Source organism: Cavia porcellus, unplaced genomic scaffold, assembly GCF_034190915.1.
Source record: "Cavia porcellus strain 051 isolate PalLab524CR breed Dunkin Hartley unplaced genomic scaffold, mCavPor4.1 scaffold_32, whole genome shotgun sequence".
Classification (NCBI taxonomy): Eukaryota; Metazoa; Chordata; class Mammalia; order Rodentia; family Caviidae; genus Cavia; species Cavia porcellus.
In genome coordinates, this window is record NW_026947515.1 from 21,424,938 (window position 1) to 21,442,834 (window position 17,897).

General features: G+C 51.9%; 1 protein-coding gene across 2 annotated transcripts; it reads right to left on the reverse strand.

The window, feature by feature from the left end:
- Positions 1 to 1,822: 1,822 nt before the first annotated feature.
- Positions 1,823 to 13,952, reverse strand: Natd1 (N-acetyltransferase domain containing 1). Of its 2 annotated transcripts, none has more exons than XM_003465884.5 (3): positions 13,729 to 13,942; positions 6,934 to 7,052; positions 1,823 to 6,252 (listed from the first exon to the last, which is right to left on the reverse strand). In XM_003465884.5, exons 1-3 carry the CDS (start codon positions 13,832 to 13,834, stop codon positions 6,136 to 6,138), a joined length of 342 nt encoding a protein of 113 aa, XP_003465932.1. In that variant the 5' UTR covers positions 13,835 to 13,942; the 3' UTR covers positions 1,823 to 6,135. The 2 variants fall into 2 exon arrangements, with proteins under 2 accessions (XP_003465932.1, XP_063098594.1); XM_063242524.1 differs by having other exon boundaries at positions 6,161 to 6,299; positions 13,729 to 13,952.
- Between the last annotated feature and the right edge of the window lie 3,945 nt (positions 13,953 to 17,897).

The window sequence follows — 17,897 nt, forward strand, 5'->3', positions numbered from 1 at the left end:
CCCAGCCCCGTCACTGTCTATTGTGCATTGTCTTCCACGTTGATGTATTGCCATTATGTCATATGCCATAGCCCATAACAGGCAAGAATATTCTTGCTTATTCTGAATACTTGCCTGTGAGCTACCACATCCCTTCTTCACATCAAACAGGGGCTTGGAGTATGCAAACTACATTTGCCGGAACCTGTGTTATGGTTTGGGTCTAGATGTCCCTCAAAGCCTCACGCAGTCATAGATAGGTGGGGATTTCCAGAATGACTGGCTGTAGAGTGTGTGATGCTGGGACTAAGCGTATATGATTACTGAATTGTCAACTGATGGGTTTGGCATAGTGCTGAGGGAGGATAATGGGAGGCCCGCCATGGGTGTAAGAGCTACCTGCCCTATGGCATGTATCCTGGATAAAATATAGGGGACAGAAAGAGGGCTCCTCTGGTCTTGGAGGTGATCACCACTTTGCTGCTTTGGTCCCTTCTGTCATGAACTGTTCTCCTCCTGTGATGCTTCTCTGCCATGCTGCCCTGCCTTGGAGCCAGCTGACTATGGATTAGAACCTCTACATGCTGTGAGCTAAAAATAAACATTTCTTCCTTTAACTTTGGGTATCAGGTATTTTGTCTCAGCAACAAGAAAAGTAACTAAGACACTGTGGCTGGCAGAAAAGACTAGCTGTGTGGTGTTTCTGAATTTGGGGGGGCAGAAGTGACCAGCAAATATGTTCTAAGGCATGTTAAGACTGCAAGTTTCTGCCAGGAACACCATCAGCAGCTCTGGGATCACAGCTTGGGTAACACCTTTGTTCCTCTAGCATCAGTGTAAAGGTAGCTTTTGGCTACCCCACCTCTTTGCTCTTCAACAGCTGTAGCCAGCCCCTTGTATTAAATTCCCTGTTTGAAGCACCCAGGAAGTCTCCATTTTCCCAACTCTGCTCTGGCTGACATTACTCTCAATAGCATAAATATCTTCCTAGGAAACATTCCTTCAGAACTAGAATCCTGGAATCACTTATTTCCCTCAATGGGGCTGGAACCCAGGAGGAATATACTCATTGTGAGGGGGAAAATGGTTCCTGGAAGTCTCAATACTTACTGCTAATGTTCAGATATCACCCTCAAGGCTCATGTGTTGGAAATTTAATCCTCAATGCAACAGTGTTGAGAGGTGGGACCTTTAATAGGTGATCAGTCATGAGGGTCTACCCTCTTGGATCGATTGATGTCATTATTGCAGGAGTGACATCCTTACACAGGACGAGCCTGGTTCCCTTTTCACTCTCCCATGTGTATACTCTCCTGTTCTTTCACTTTCTGCTATGATAAGTCCATGTCAGGTGTGGGTCCCGTGGACTCTGGACTTTCCAGCCCCCAGCACTGTAAGAACTGTACCTCCATTCTTTATCAATCTTGAGTATTCTGTGATAGAAGCACAAAATGGACTGAGACAAGTGGAAAAACCAGCACTTACAGTATCACCTGTTTTAGCCCAGTGGGTAGCACAGGCTGCAATCTCAGTACTTATGGGGCTGAGGCAGGAGGTTGGCTGTGAATGTGAGGCCAGCCTGAGCTACGTAGTGAGTTGGAGACCAGCCTGAATTATATAGCAAGATTCTGTATCAAAAAACAAAAACAATTCCCCTTTCCCCAACCATCTCTTTTAAGTACTGGAGTGAAGCTTTTTTTTTTGAGAGCAAAACCTGGGAGACAGAATGGCAGTTGCCAACCTTTGAGATTAGTGTGGACAGGTGGCTTCTGACAAATGAAGGTTCAGCAAAAAAAACCAAACCAAAACATGACAACTCAGCTCAAGGAACAAACCCAGAAAGTATCTTTGACAACCAGAAAAGCATCTTTAATATGTTGTAGCCATAGGATGGATACAATTGAAAACATACCCTAGATTTGATCCTGCAGGTTGCAGTTACAACACGAGTTGAATTCACAGCCTTGTCGGATCTTTTATGTGAAATTTAGGGCACTGATCTGAAAGGAGTGGGACCCTGAGAATAGAAGGATGTTTGGGTGGACGCGAGCAAATCTGAGAATCCTGAACTGAGGAAGGACAGTGTGAGTATGCAGCCAGATGCTCCAAGAATATCCCAGCTTGTGACCCTAGCTTCCCATGCAATGTAGTTGTCGCCCTGCTGGCGAGGCATTCTCCATCAGCCTACACCTGGCACATGGTCCCACCTCAACCCTCCAAATGAGCAGGAAGTTTTATTGCTTTCTGATGCAACCTGTCACCGAAGTAGACGTAAGACCACAACACACAGGCTTGGCACCATCATCTAGAGAGGGTAGGAATGGGGCTTGGATCCAGGGTCCTCTAGCTGTGTGGCCAAAGATTAGAAACTCCTTCACCCTGACCCACAGTTTCTTCATCTGTTCAACGGGCCCATGATTAGTATCTCAGATCTGCTATGAGAGTTCATGAGATAAGACTGTGAAGGGCTTGGTGACTGTTACCTCCTCCCCTTTTGCTAGGGCAGCCGTCTAAACCTGCAGTGGGAACAAAGAGGAAAATTCCCATTCAAGAGTTCGACATGTTTTGGCAGCCAGGGAGCAGGGATGTAGCCTTTGGCATGGTACACAATCCTGCACTTCTGGGTTTTGAAAACCTGGCCACTGCTCCCTGATGGGCTTGTGTTCAAGCAAGCCTGGGCCTTATCTTTCTGCTCTGAGTCAGAAGTCCCCCAAGGAGAGGCTTTTTAGGGCCAAATGCAGCTCTCATGTTCTAAGTGGCTGACATCACATCAGGGCTGTCCAGGAAACAAGGATGTGGCTACAGGGGTGGGATTGGGTGGAGGGGAAGGGCCAGGGTGTGGTGCCCAGGACAGACCAGACAGACCGAAGAGATATGGTCAGCAAAGTTGCCCAGATTAGGGATGGAATCCTGATGCCACTACTCTGCTGGGTCCCTTAGAACACTGTCCTCCTCTCCTGGAAAGTGGGGTTGCTCTATTCACACAGGTAGTGTTGATGTTCAAAAACAAGACGCTATGTAATCCCAACACAGAGAGAGGTGGAGGCAGGAAGATTGCAAGTTGAAGCCCAGTCTTAGCAACTTACTGAAATCCTGTTTTGAAGTAAAAAAAATTAAAAGGGCCGGCAATGGAGCGCATGATAAGAGTGCCTCTGAGTTCAACCCTAGACCTGTGCTTTTCTTAACCTGTGCAGGAATGGAGTACCCCAGCTGACACCCCTCCTACTGGCAATTTCTTCCTGGAAGACAAGGGTTCTCTGGGCCTCCTCCACCCCATTCCCCCCCCCCCCAAAAAAAAAAAGAGAGAGCAAAGACCATCTACACAACCTATCTTTGCCTTTTCTTATCCCAGGACTCAACTGCCTCATGCTGCCCAACTCTTCATTTAAAAAGATTGGCAACCCATCCAATCCTCATGGGACCACATGCAGGGCCTGGGAGCAGTCTTGCAGTTCCATGCCTTCCACTGAATGCATGTCTTATGGTACGTTTAGAAGCCTGCCAAACAACAAAGGAGGTCTAGAGACTGACATTGGCCCCAATACCACTGTGCAGGTCCTGAGTGGGAAAGGCACATGAGTTACTGCCTTGTAGACTGAGAGGAGAAAGAACCCCAGGGGAGCACCAACCCTGTGGCAACCTGCTGAGGTGGGCATGGGTCCCTGTGCCCCTGGATTCACCAGGGATCTCAGTGACCGGCTTGTCGAAGGACTTGGGATAGGAATAGGGTGAGGTTGGGAACTGAATGGATAGGGTAGCACCAGAGGGGTTCAACTGCACTGTGGCTCCATGGTAGACGGTCATTGCTGCCATCACGATGCCCACTGGGAACCTATGCGAGCCTGGCACAGCTCTGCTGAGCCCTCGGAGTGGGGTTAGTGGTACTTACGAGGAGCTGAGGATGCTTGGGTATGACACAAGCCTGCCAAGGAAGCCCCAGCCACTCATCCTGGGCCAGAGTCCCCCAGGGCTTCCACTACCCCAAGTCTCCTCATTCAAGTAGTTTCATGGGCAGGAAGCCTTTACAGCAAGGCCCCTGCTGTTGGGACAGTGTGGATCTATTTGGGGAAGGAGAGTGGGGCCAGTTGCTGCCTCTGGACCCCACTGTGGGGATCCCTCATGCTGTTGCTGTGAGAACTCCTCTGTGGGCAGGCTGGAGCCCCTGGCCACCTCATCCTATAAGCCCCAGCTCAGTGACTGGGAAAAGGCCAATCTGTGAAGGAACTTGGGAGAGGTGTCCTTAGGAAGGGATGGATTTGAGGCTCCCAACCCAGATGGCCAAGGCAGAGAGGGAAGGTGCAGACTGGCCAGCACCAGCGACTGCTCCAGGGGCTAGAACTTGCTCCCTCTTAACCTGTGCAGGAATGGTGCACCCCAGCTGAGATCCCTCATTCAGGCAATCTCCCTGGAGGTCCAGGGTTCTTGCGTCCTTAAAGAGTACTTGGCAAGCAGCTAAAGATAGCGGAAAAAGTGGGGACACCAGGTTCTCCTGGGACTTTCTGGAGGCTAAACTGGGGAAGGATAGGACAGGGCGAGGGCCCAGAGTGCAGAAGGGGTAGGGATGCTAAGGGCAGTGACTGCTGCTGGCCCACTCCTGCAATTCACAGCAGTGGGGGACGAGGGTTGTGGGCTCTCACATGTGCAGACGCCAACGCTCCTGGTGAAGGTGAGAAGCTGTCTCGCGTATGTGTGTCTGGGATGGGTCCTGTGCTGCTGGGGCTTTTGAAGGAGCTGGAGGTCTCTATACCAAGACTGGAGCAGTAAGAAGAGTGGAAAAGACACCCAAGGCCAGGCCAGCAGAGAGGGGAGTCATCATGGCAACCAAGCTTCCCAGCACCCAGCTGTCTGGAACTTGTGTGTTGGAGGGAGGAGATGGGCTGTTGGCCTCTTGCTGGGGCATCTTAAACTATACCAAAAAACTCCAGAGCCCTAGAAGGGGACTTATTGTTGACTAATACCTTATCCCAAAGGAACCCTGATTCCTGGGTCACCGTCCAGCTCTCCTGAAGAGAACTGGATTTAACCCTTGTAGAGAACGAGGCAAAGAGTTGCAAGCTAAGCCACAACTTGTCCCCAAAGGGAAGCCACTGGGCCCCAGAAAGGAGGGTACCCCAGGGCCAAAAGGTGTATTCAGTGAGCCTCCCTGGGGGTGTCACCAGGAAGGCTGGTATGTGAGGGGCCCTGGGACTTGAGATAGGCCTGGCCACAGCTGGTCACAAAAGAGAACACTCTGGTGTCTACTGGCAGCCAGGAAATCCCTTCCTCTTAGGTAATGATGGTGCTTGTTGGGGGGCTGTATATCTCTCTCCTCCCCCTAGTTTCAAGGTGAGCCCTCTGCAGACAGCCCAGACAGGCAGTGGCAAAAAGGCCAGCGAGGGGTGGGGAACTTGTGATGCCTGTCAGGCTGCAGCCACTCAGGATGTTCCGGGACCTGGCAGAGGGTGGGTAGGGTAGTAGCTCTCAGGGAAGGGGGTGTTTTCTGGCACAGTGGACAGAAGATGAGGGTACCAAGGAGAGGAAGATACCCATTGGCCCAGCCTGTCACACCGTGTCTTGGGTGTATGTGTTGATGTGAACACGTGTGCAGTGGAGCCTGGGCTGGAGTTCCATCACCAGTCCCCTCTCTCACATCAGGGACACTGTCCTCTACTGTGGCTCTGCCACTTGTGCCAGGGCACCAAAGTCTGAGAAAGAGAAGGGGGTAGTGCTGGTGGCAGCTGAGGCTTGGCACTACCACCTTTGGAAGTTGGCACATCAAGTTTTGTGTTGCTCCTCTCATCTTTGGGGAGCATTCTCCTCATCTGCAGAAAGAACACAGCTCCAGGAGATGGTGGCAGGAGTCCCATGCCAGCCTCCTGCTGATCACAGAGCAGGGATCCAGTTGGCCCCCGGCCCTCTTGCACTGCCCACAGAAGGTCTGTGCAAGCTGGGAGGGTCTTTGCAGGTGGGGGCTGTGGGGCCCTTGGCCACCTGGCCTCCCCTTCGCTCAGTCACTGCAGCACCCTGCCTCAGGCAGCCGCCTTCTGGGCCTGGGCTGGATGAGCATCCTTACAAAAATAACTCTGAGCCTGTTCCCAATGGTGGGAGCAGGGTCCTGAGAGCACGCGGCCTGGGGAGCCTGCGTGGAGGGAGGGCCGCAGGGCGCCTGCCCAGCGGTCACGGCTGCAGGCGCTCCAGGTACTGTGGCAGGGGGTTCTCCTTGACGTACTTCTGGATGTACCAGCATGTGAGATGGGCCTTCAGATCCTCCTCCACAACGAAGTCCAGGGCGGCCTGGGGGCCAAGCGCAGAGGGGAGAGCCACTGGTCAGAGCTCCCAGCCTGAGAAGGTGAAAGTGGTGGGCTCCGTCCACGGCCCTCAGGCTCCACTGCCACCCTCCCACTTTGTCCAGGTCCGTGATCCTTGAGTTTCCTTCCTGGTAACCCAGGATGACCCCACAGACTAGTCTGGTCCTGTATGAAAGGACATGAGTCCCACAGGGCCCCAGAAGGCACCACAGGGTGGGTGAAGGAGCCTGATCCAAGCCTAGGGCAGGAAGCAGAGGTTGGGGAACAGAGGCCTTAGTCTGCTCCTGCTATAACTTCCCTTGGGTGCTACCCAGGCAGTCCGGGTCAGGACTCTGAAAATGAGGGACGAAGCAAAGCCCACCATCTCAAGCACCTGCCTATCCGCTCCACAAGGACTTACTGTGCATTGGCTATATTCTGAGTCCTGGGGCCACAGGAGAGGATTAGCCTGTACCAGGGCTCTGCAGATCAGAAGCCTGGGCCCAGATGGGCTGTCTTTTTTCCTGAGAGGATCTAGGGGATGATTTTTGCTGCTCAGCACCTATCCACTGCCCACCATAACCTGCTGACAAGGCCCGCCTGCAAATCTGTGCTTGCCCAAGAAACATACATTTCCACTGAGTGGGATGGTGGTAGCTCCAGGTCCCCTGCCCACTACCCACTCTACCTTGGCAAGGTGTTTGGCAATGCCACGACCACGGTAGGCATCAGGGACTTCTGTGTGCTGCAGGTCCACAATTCGCTTGCCCACATACTCGTACAGCAGGACAGCACGGTCATGGCACCCTGGGAGAGAGGTGGAAATAGATGAGGTTCTGGAGATTCCAGGGTCTGAGGCACGCGGTTGGCCCCAGCAGACTCAGACACTGGGGAGAGGACAGGTGTCTGCGGCCAGGGGATCTAAGCTAAAGTCTGAACAGCCTCTCTGTGCCTTGTCCGTAAAGTGGAGTTTGATTAAACATTCCTCCCGAGGTCACTTGGAGGATTAAATGAGGTAATCTCTGTACAATGCGCAGTGTGTGCCCACAACACTTGAGCCTTTGCTACTGTCTCTCATCTCAGTATCACAGGGACCACCCCACCCTTTTGCCCTGTGCTTTGTGCCCCACCTTAGGCACCTCCCAGGGAGTAGGAGTCTCAAGGTTCAGCAGTGGACCCGGAGGCCCAGCAAATCCACCACCAAGGCAGAGAAACAAGACAGGAGCTGCCACCAGGTACAGCAGAATGACTCACTGGACTCTGGCAGAGATGTAGCAAAAAAAAAAAGCTCAGATGACAGGCACAACTGTAGCTGGGCTCAGGAATCAGGAATACACAGGTTTTCCTGCCCTCCTAAACCTGCCAGGAAAAGAGCCGAGCTCCCAAGCTCCCACTGGAAAGCACTTAACTGAAGCCTCTGCAATCACCCCTTTTAGTTCCATCTGTCTATCCATTCATCCATTTACTCACTCATCCATCTGCCTATCCACTCACTCACCTCTTCACCTATCCATCTACCTACCCCCCCAGCCACTCGTCTACTCACCTGTTCACTCACCCATCCGTGCATCGACTCATCCAGCCATCCACCCACACATTCACCCACTGTTTTTGGAGCCCCAGGCCCTGTTTAAGGTGCTGTGCACATAGCAGTGAACAAGACAGACAAAGACATCTGACCTCATGAAACTGACTGGAAGGAGAAAAATAAACAAGAGCAAGGGAATATATGGCGTGGGAGGGGATAGGCAAGGGGTGTGAAACACACTGGGTGGGAGAGAGTGTTCTAGGAGAGAAGGCGGCCAGCACACAGGCTCTGAAGCAGGCATGGGCCTGTAAGAAGCACGGCCAGGACACCTAGGTGGCGGGAGGGCAGGGGGAAGGGGCGGAGATGAAGGCCAGGAGGTCAGTGGACCGGTTCTGCAGAACCTTCTAAGCCGCTGTGAGCCACAAGAGGGGACTCAGCAGAGAACAGATGGGGGTGACTCATGACTTCACCGAGTCCCTCTGGCCACCATGGGGGAACAGGTAGGGGCAGGAGCAGTGGAGTGCTGATGGAGACAGAATGGGTAAGGGAAGAGGCAGATTATGAGGCTGTGTTGAAGGTGTGTTGGCAGGATTTGCTGATGGTTTGAATATGGTCAATCAGAGGGAGGAACACCAAGAGTAAACTCAAGGTGTCTAATTTCAAAGAGCTGAATGTACATATATGAATTCAATAAATAAGCAGGGTCCGGGGAGAGAGAGGGCCGTTAGGCCATGTGCAGCGGCAGTGGTGGCAGGGGGTGGCTCAGAGCTGAGAGGGGAAGCTGCCGAGGTACGAGCAGAGGAAGGACGGGCAGAGGGCAATGCAGTGCTAAGCTCCCAAGGTTGGAAGATACAATTCCCTGGGTTTAAAAGAAGACATGACACTGTCTTCCTCTACTTTTTAAAAGCAAAGTGTATCTCATGTAAAAAGCAAATGGTGTTTCACATGATATGAAGTACCAGCTTCTTCCTCCTTCATGCTGTTGAGGATCAGACTGTACTAGATTTCCCAAGAGGCAGATGGACTCACGGGGAGATCAAATGACCAGCCCGAGTCACACAGCAAATCAGAAACCAGCACAGGACCCATCCTCAGTTAAGAGGCTTTCTGGTGCCCAAGACCCCTGAGTCTCCTCCGACCTTCCAGTGAGAAGCCACAATTCAGTTCCCAATCTTCAGATGAGGAGACTGAGCCCGCAGAGATCCAAGCACAGCCACACAGCGAGTTTCAGACCTCCAGTTCCCAGGCTGTTCATTCTTTCTGCTCCATCTAATGTGTTCTCTACTTCGGCCCTCAGTCTTTGTCTGGGCAGCTCTCTCAGCCTCCACTGCCTTTCTCTTCTCTGCATGATCAATTCAGCAGATGGTGACCCCTGATCTGCCTCCCCCTGGCCTCCAGAGCCCAGCAATGGTGACCACCATCCTGTTGTAGCCCCCAAAGGCAACTCACTGTACACCGTTGGGTTTAAACTGGCTCGCCCAGGAGGGTCAGTGAGATGGGGATACTATTTGGGGACTTATGTAGTCACTGAAGGAGATGCCAGCCAACCCTGATCATTTCATTTCCCTCACCTCACCAAAGGCCTACTCTGTTTTGGCAATGGTCTGGGGTGCAGGGCAGGAAGCAACCCACAAAACTGAGGAAACGCTCCTCTGTGGAGAGATGGCTTCAGCAGGACAGTGAACAACATTATACATGACAGGCACCTATGTGCTCTTAAAGACAAAAAAACAGAGAAAGGTATCATTCCCTCCTTCAAGTGCAGTAGCTTCTGGGGCTGTGACGAGCCCTGGGTACCTCATGGATTCTCTGTCTCCCCACTGATTGCTGGTGGTCACCTGGGCTCAGTCATCGCCCTATCCTGAGCACAAGCCCAAGTTACACACCCAAGAAATGTCTGACCCACAAAAGACTGTTCTCCCTAGCAGACCCACACTGGCACTCCAGGAAGACCTGTGGGCTACAGCCGTGCCAGCGGCAGGCCTTCCTGTCTGGCTCTCTCACTGATCTGACCTGTGACAGGCCCGAGGGCACAGCTTCCAGATATGCCTGAACTCTGGCCTTCCTAACCCGCCAGCAGTCTCCTGGTTTCCCACAACAGCACAGAGTTCCTGCCATCTGGCATTGGCCTTCCTAGGGCCTCTCAGGTCACCCAAGTGTCACTTAACTAAATATTTCTCCAAACACCTGCTGCCCCTCACAGGACAGCAGGATGAGGGACAGCACCGACAGCCAGGCTCTCACCTCCTGTGTCCACCCCCACCGGCCCCGGGGCAGCTGAGCCCTCGATACTATCTTGGCTCCAGGGACACAAGCATAGCCCCAGGGCCTGTCCTGGCTCAGGCCTTAGATGGGCTCAAACGGGCAGAACTTGTCTCCTGGGAGTCTGGAAACAAGCCTGGGCTAAGGCTGCAGCTCTGCCAGGTGCCCCAGAGACCACACCTGTGCTGTCCTGGGACCATCCTTCCACATGTCACTTTCCTGGGCCTGTGAATCACATCAGGATCACGGACTGTAACTAGTTCTGTGAGAAGCTGTCTGTCCAACCCAGGGCCCTACACACCCCACAACCACAGGAGGGCCCTGGGGCAGGTGGTCACAAGGACAAAATCTGGAAAGCGCAGGGGGGCTGGTGGATGGAGATGGGGAATCTCCGTGAAGGTTGGTCACTTTCACCATTGCGCTGGCCCCACACTGGCCCCAGAAGGTAGGCTGGCAGATCAAAACACCACTGAACAGATGGGGAGACCGAGGCAGAAAGGAGTGGTGACAGGTCCCAGTGGCATGGCTTGGAAAGGGGCCAGAAGTTAAGAGGCTCAGGCAGTGGGAGCTGAGAGCCTGAAGAAGGTTCACCAGGGTCACTTCCCTCCTCAGAAAACCCAGAGTCCGGCACAGCCAGGAGGCACGCAGGGGCGGATCTGCCAGTTCTGCCACTCTTTCTGCTCAAGACACTGGCTCTGGGTAGGCAACACAGATGCCACAGGGCACAGGGACACATTGGTGCTGGGAATAGTGAGTCTTTAGGGGCTACCCACAGGCTGGGATCTGACCCACATGAGGCTACTGGCTACACTCAAGTCTTGTTGCCTCCAGGGTCTAGAGCAGGCCAAAGGTAGCTGCTGGCCCCCTCGAGGGCCTCAGTCTTTCTATCTGCAAAGTGGGGGCTGGGAAGGGTGTGGGAAATGCCAAAATGTTGGGACCCAAGTAACTTCTAACAGCTGAGGTCGGGGAGGAAGCAGGCCGAGGAAGGGGCTGCTGTTGAGCAGGGGAATTTTTTCAAGTTTTCTCCAACTTCTAGATGACAGTATTCTGGGAGAGGCTGGGGCCTCCCTCTGGCTTAGCTGTTCAGCAGCCACGGGCCTCAGTTTCCCTACCTATAAAATGGTGACAAACTAGCACTTCAAAACCCAGCTTTTGGGTCACACCCGCTTGAACTTGAGCCTGCTCTCACATCTGTGTTGGCAAGTCCTGTCCAAACCTGCTTCCACATTGTCCTGGACCTCGATGCTTCTCCCGCCCTTGCTCACACACCACTGTGTTCTGTCCCCACAGTTTGCCTCCGTAGCACAGCCGGGGGCACCCTGGGCCATTGCATCTATCGCATTTACTCTGCTGAGTACCTTTTCAGGTGTGTGCCTTGTTCAGAGTCAAAGTCAGATCACACAAGTCCACACTGCCAGGCCCCGCACCACCTCTCTCCTGGGTCCTCAATCTCATGCGACTCCCCTCCCCTAGAACACATCTTGCAGCCGTAGCTGTTTCTCGCCTTCTCCAGGTCTTCACTTAAATGCCACCTTCTTTGAGGATTCTGGACACTCAAAGAGTCCTAACTCATCTCTCACCAATCTTTGTTTTCTTGGATACTTTACAATGTATTTTTGTCTGTTTCACTTTTACACAAACTGCCTTGAGTCTGTAGCACCTTGAGAAGTGCTGGCACACAGCATGTGCTCAACATATACTTGTGGACTGATTCCTACCTCTTCTACCTTGTAAGGCATTTCACTCCCTTGTGCAGAGACCTCTTCTGCAGATAAAGGAGTACTTTTCACCTCCTTGCTTGGTGCAACTGACTCCACATGCCTCCTAGAAGATACTAAGTGCTTAATAACTGCGGTTTCTTCTGGTGCTCACATCTTTCCTCCCTCAGGACCTAAGTTTCCCCAAGTCAGCCTAGCTCTGCCACAGGGACGGTCAAGATACATGCCTGCATGGGACACCAGGGATGGTATACTCCTGCCCAGACTCAGCATTCACATTCATGGCGGGTGCAGTGACATCAGCTTCTGGGCTTCCTCAAAGGCCTGAGATCTCATGAATACCCGTTTCCCTCCTAGCTCAGCAGGCCTGGGCTGGATGCACCTTCCCTTCCCAGATCCAGCCCAATCCCAATACCTGGAGAAGACTTGGGTAGCAGGGAGCCTGGTGGAGAGGAGCAGCCACCTCTAGCCTCTCTCCTCTCACCTGGCCTTGGCTGGAAGGATCCCTGGCCATTTTTGTATAAGCCAAATACAGTGGGTTCTGGAAGGGAGCGAATCTAAGAATATGGTCTGGGCACAGCCAGGTCTGGAGGATTGTCCTTTAGCTCTATCTATTTGGAAGTAAAAACTTCTCCCAAACTCTAAGCATTCCCTTTTTCTTCTGGGAGCCTAATGTGCCTTTTGAGCACCAGAAGAAACTGAGCCTCCATGGAATGCAGAAACCTCAGAAGAGCACCTGAGAAGTTAGGAGACATCTCTGCACGAGAATGGCCAGGGCCCTGAGTGTCACCGGGGCACTGCCAGCACCACCGCAGGACTTGCTTCTGTGAGGGAAGAATGCAGGGCTGGGTAGGCTAGGCCCAGGTTTCAGTTCTGACTGTGGCCCTTGGTGATACCCAGCACGTCACTTCCTGTAGCCCTAGCCTCAGCTTACTCACCTGTAATCTAGGCTGTTGTGTCACAACACCTCACTGGGACATTGTGACAGCCAGACAAGTGTACCTGTGAAGACATGGAAGTGGGGCCTAGGATGCCCAGGGTCCCAAAGAGGAGTTCCAGGCCCTTCTGACTATGACCAATTGAGGGTCACAGGAACTGGTTCAGGAAGTCAGAACCAGCAGGATGCTATCTCAGCTCTGCTCTAACTCACCCGCTGACCTCAGACAAGCCTCTCCCTTTCCTCGACCTCTACCTTTCCTTCTTGGAAATGGGGGGAAATGGGCACCTTAGCCTCTAAGAGCTTTGAACACTCCCAGAAGGGTGGGGGGTGTGGGCTGGTAAAAACTTCTCTACAGGAAATAAAGACTTGAGATTGCTTTCTAGTTTTAAAAGTACCGATCAGTCTATGTTTGTCAGCACTTAATTTGCACCAAACAAGCAGCTACACTCACGTTTATCACAGGTTTCTTTCTCACGCCAATGTGGTCTGGGCGGGTGCTATCTCCACTGCAGATAGAGAAACCGAGGCACATGGAGATGCCGCAAACTGGCCAAAGTCTCAGAGCCATCTACCCTGCCTCCCAAACACGGCGGGCAGAAGCCTCTCTCGCTGTCAGCCAGGGCCCACCCGCGGGTTTTTCCCAGTGCCTCTGGAGTGGAAGCGCTACGTTTCCCAGGCACCCGGGGAACAGGCAGGTCAGGGCCGATCAGCTCTCCAGGATCTCCAGCAGCGGCCCCAGCAGGTGCGCGTCCCCGGGGGCGGTCGCGCCTCTGCCTCTCCCACAGCCCCCCCCACCCCGCGCGCCCCGGGCTCTGCGCCCGCCGCCTCCCCCGGGACGCCCGCCCAGCTCCGCCCGGCCGCGCCCCCACCTGGCCCGCTCGCAACCCGCAGCTCCGGGGGCCAGAGGAGGCGGCCTGTGGTCGCGCAGTCCCCGCGGGCTGGGCTGAAGGCGCTCGGCGGCCCCCGGGCTGGGGTCGCCTCAGCGGGCCCCAAGCGCTCGCAAACAAAAGGCGGGGCGGACGGGCACCGCGTTACCGTTGAGCCGGACGGTGAACTGGCGGCGCCGGCGGTCGTGCTCCACGCGGATGGGGCAGCCCTGCTCCAGCGCTCCCAGCGGCACGGCCGCCGCCGAGTGCGCCATGGCGAGGGCTGCGGCCGCGGGGACAGAGCAGAGCGCGAGCGGCCGGGCTGGGCCGGAGAACGCAGGCGGCGGCACAGAAACTGACACTCGGCGGCGGCGCGGCGGCAGCAACAAAAAGGGGGGGGGGAGCCAGGAAATCAGCTGTGAGTCACGTGCAGCGCGCGGCCAATGAGCCGGCACCCTTTTTGTTTTGATACATTCCATTCGGCTCTTAAAGAGCCCGCACGCTTCGCTGGCGCGGTTCCGCTGGCTGCTGCAACAAAACAACGTGGCCCCTTTGCGCCCAAGGCTGCTTTACCCTCCTACGTTTGCCCATGAGCTCCTCGGGGACTGACTATCTCACGGAGCTTTCTTAAAAAGATGTAACAGCCTATAGGGAGCGTCTTACTGTCCCCACGACAGCTCATTTATGAAGCACTTGCTGTGTGCGTGGCCTGTGTAGAGCCAACCCCTGTTATCGAGGAAGCGCTCAGTAAGACATTTTACACTTGATGAAAATTCTCACAAGAGAAATAGGATTGTGCAGATGGGCACATCAAAGCTCAGGGCAAAGAGAGTTCAGTGCCACAAGAAGCTGGTACCCAGGGTGGTGGGGTGGGGATTGGGTTGGGCGTCCATCTACCTGTCAACAGCTGTGGCTACTGGGGAGACATTGGCCCTGGAAGGTTTATTGGGGAGAGAGGTGAAATACCACCTCATCACAAGAGAGGCCAAAGCCCAAGATCTCTGGGGATCTCTGGCCTGTACACATGGGGAGGAAAGATGTCTTTTCTGAGTTCCAGAAAAGGGCGGTGACTTGCTTTTGGACACAGGATTCTTGGGCCCAGACTTCCTACAAAGGGGTCTTAACTAGGTCCCTCAGGCATGACCTCAGATTCACACCCTACTCTCTTCCTCCGGCCCAAAGTTTTGTCCCTCCCACCCATAGCTGCCTGCTGAATCACAGGACTGCAGGCTACCCTTACAATTTCTTAATGACTTGTAAACTGGATGCTCATAGCCATGTGACTACCTCCCCAAAGGAGCTAGGGTAGCTTTGGGAGATACAGGCTTCTGAGGTCTGCAAGTCCCTTTCCCGTCTGTGCTAACATTTTGTGGATGCCATTATCACTGATTTTCAGCATGAGTGGCTAAATAGCTTTTTCTAGACATTCTACATGGAATCAAAACATACATACTCTGTGTGTGTTGTGTGTGGGGTACTAGGGATTGAACTCCAGGATTTTCACACTAGGCTGTATCCTGAACCCTTTTAAATTTAAATTTTAAAGTTATTAGAAAGGCTGTGCTAAATTGTCCAGGCTAAGCTCCCACTTGGGATTGTCCTGTCACACGCTGGGTCTGAGGGTCCCCAAGACTAAAACAAGGACTTAAGCTCACTCCTGTAACATTAAGACAGCAGGCTCACCAACACCCTGAATACACCAGGAAATGAGAGGTGAGAAGGATTTGTCAGAGGAAGATACAGGTCCCCCTTGAGGTCCCAGTGCGGGTGCTCAGAGAAAGGAGACTCGATACAGTTGGGAACTGGGAATCCTTTATGTGTTTTGGGAGGTGGACATCTGTGGAATGTGATAATCTAGTCTTAGTCTAGTCTTAGTCATAGTCTTTGATAGTGGGAGAAGTAGGCCCTCCCTTGGCTAGCTTTTCCTAGGGAGAGTGCAAAAGGGCTTCCCTTCATAGGTGTAAGAGGGCCCTTTGCAAGTAAAAGGGAATGGACAGACCTGTTTAAAGCTGGAAGATTTGCTGTTTTGGGAGAAGGAAAAGGAGTAAATAAACTGGGCTTGTAGTCTGAAACTGCAATTTTTCCCTAAAATACAATTTTAAAGTTTTTGATTTTCTTCTTTTTACCTATTTCTTCTATCCTACCTCACGCCTGCCTCAGCTCTTCAGTGCTGGGATTGCAGGTGTGTACCGCCACAGCAAAATCTTAATCTTTTTGCTTCTAGCCATTTTTCTTAAACCATATTTATTTCTATTTATTTATTTATGCTGGGGATTGAACTCATGGTCTTGCACTTGTCAGGCAGGCACTTATGCCACTGAGCTGAACCCTCAGTTCTCTAGCTGTTTTTCTTTTGGGATTTTTTGAGACGAGGTCTCCTTAGATAGCTCAAATTGGCCTTGAATTCCCTGTGTAGTCCAGGCTGGCCTTGAACTAGTGGAGAGCTCGTGCCTCAGTTTCCTGAGTGCTGAGATTACAGGCATGTACTACCATGCCCAGCCTGTTTCTAGCCATTCTGAGGTATGTGAAGAGCTGTCTTTCTGTGGTTTTGATTACCTGATGGCTGACTGCTTTGAGCCTTCTTTTGTATGCTCCTTAGCTATTTGGATATCCATTTTTGTGAACACTTCTGCCCACTGATTTTTTTTAAAATTTTATTTTGAGACAAGATCTCACTAGGTTTCCCAGGCTGGCCTTGAACTCATAATCGTACTGCCTCAGCTTCAAGAGTACCTGGGATTACAGGTATGCACCCAGTTCTATTAATGGTTTTTGACTTAGTGGAGTTCTTTTTATTGTTTAGCTATTGTTTTTATCTTTTTATTGTTTTATTAGGAGTCCTTGGTGAAATATACTAACTGAGATTAATGTCTCCTAGAAGATAATTTATTAGGGAGTTGGAAACAAGACTGGGGTGAGCCTTTACAGACAAGGAGGCGGAAGGTCAGAGAGAGGCTTGACCTTTGCTGAGTCACAGCTGCGTGTGCTCCTGAGCAAAGGAGATAAGCCTTCCTGCCATGGTGTCTGTCTCAGGTGACTCTCTGTCACCCAAGAATTTAAGTAAATGGGGAGGCCAGAACATGTTCCTTGAAATTTCATGAACAGGCCATGTCATTTTCCAGCTCTGGGGCTTTGCATATGCTAGTCCCCAGATGTAACCTCTTTTGTCTCTAGTCACACTTATTTACATAGTATCTGTCTCATGGTACCCCAGACCAATGGGACATTCCTCTCTAATGAGTCCTTGCAGGGCCCTGTACATGCCCAGCCCAAATAAGAGCCAAGCTCCTCCTCATTTTAGTGTCCCTTATAGTTTGCTGAGGTATTTAAATCTTACAAAAGCTTGGAACAAATAAAATAATAAAATGAGCAATTAATATTTCCTGGAACTGGCAAATGAAAATATGCTGAAAGCTCCCAGATATGGGTCAGCAGAGAGTTCTTATGAATGATTTGAAGGAGGTAAAGAATGGGTCAGGTGACATGGGGGAGAGCACTTCAGGCAGAGAGAACAGAATGGTGCAAAGCCCCTGGGGTATGTTTAAAAAATACCAGGAGGCCACTGTTGCTGGGACAGGAGCATCTGGGGGAGGTGGAATGGGGACAGGAGGTAGAGTAGCAAATTGAGGGGCCTTTGGCTTTGACTGAGCCGAGAGGAAACTGTGAGAGGACTCTGGGGACATCGTCTTTGCTGTTGTGTTGTTTTTAATTTTTAAAAATTTCAAACCTGTAAATGGGAGAGTAAAATGAAGTCTGAAGTATGTCTGATACTTTTCAGTTAACAAATGTTAAAGGAATGTTTACATGCAATAAAACATTTCTTTTTTCACCTATTGTTCTGTAAATTTGGACAGACATCTGCCCATTGAATGACCTACCAATACACAGCCAGCCACAATGGGAACAGGGCCCTTGAGTTCCTTTCAGCCCCTGCCTACGCACCGAGCCTGTTCTCTGTCCCTGTCTTTTTGCTCAAGGAACTCTGTAGTATGTGGTCTTTGGGCCTGGCTTCTGTCCCTTTGCATCGTGCCTCTGTGGTTCTCCCAGGAAAATGTGCAGCTCTGTTCTCTGTCCCTTTTCATGGCTGCATAGGATTCCAGAAAATGCTGAAATGGCCTTGTTTTTTTTTTTTTTTTAAGTGTATGTTTGCAGTATGTAATGATTCCAATTATTATGAGGAGGCACACATCTGATTTTTGTTTTTGGTTTTCTTCCTTTTCCATCCTTTCCTGCTCCGTCCAATTCTTGTTCCCCTTCTCATTTGCAAACACTCCATTTCCATTTTTTCTTCTTTTTTTTAAATTTTATTTTGAAAGTGGTAAAATACAACAGAACAAG

Bases quoted from the DNA above. Each gene is read 5' to 3' on its own strand.
- Natd1 (XM_003465884.5), bottom strand. From the start codon at position 13,834: ATGGCGCACTCGGCGGCGGCCGTGCCGCTGGGAGCGCTGGAGCAGGGC. The intron at 7,053-13,728 runs GTAACGCGGTGC...CCTCTCTCCCAG, and splicing joins GTTCACCGTCCGGCTCAACG to GGTGCCATGACCGTGCTGTC. The intron at 6,253-6,933 runs GTAGAGTGGGTA...CTTGGCCCCCAG, and splicing joins TTGCCAAACACCTTGCCAAG to GCCGCCCTGGACTTCGTTGT.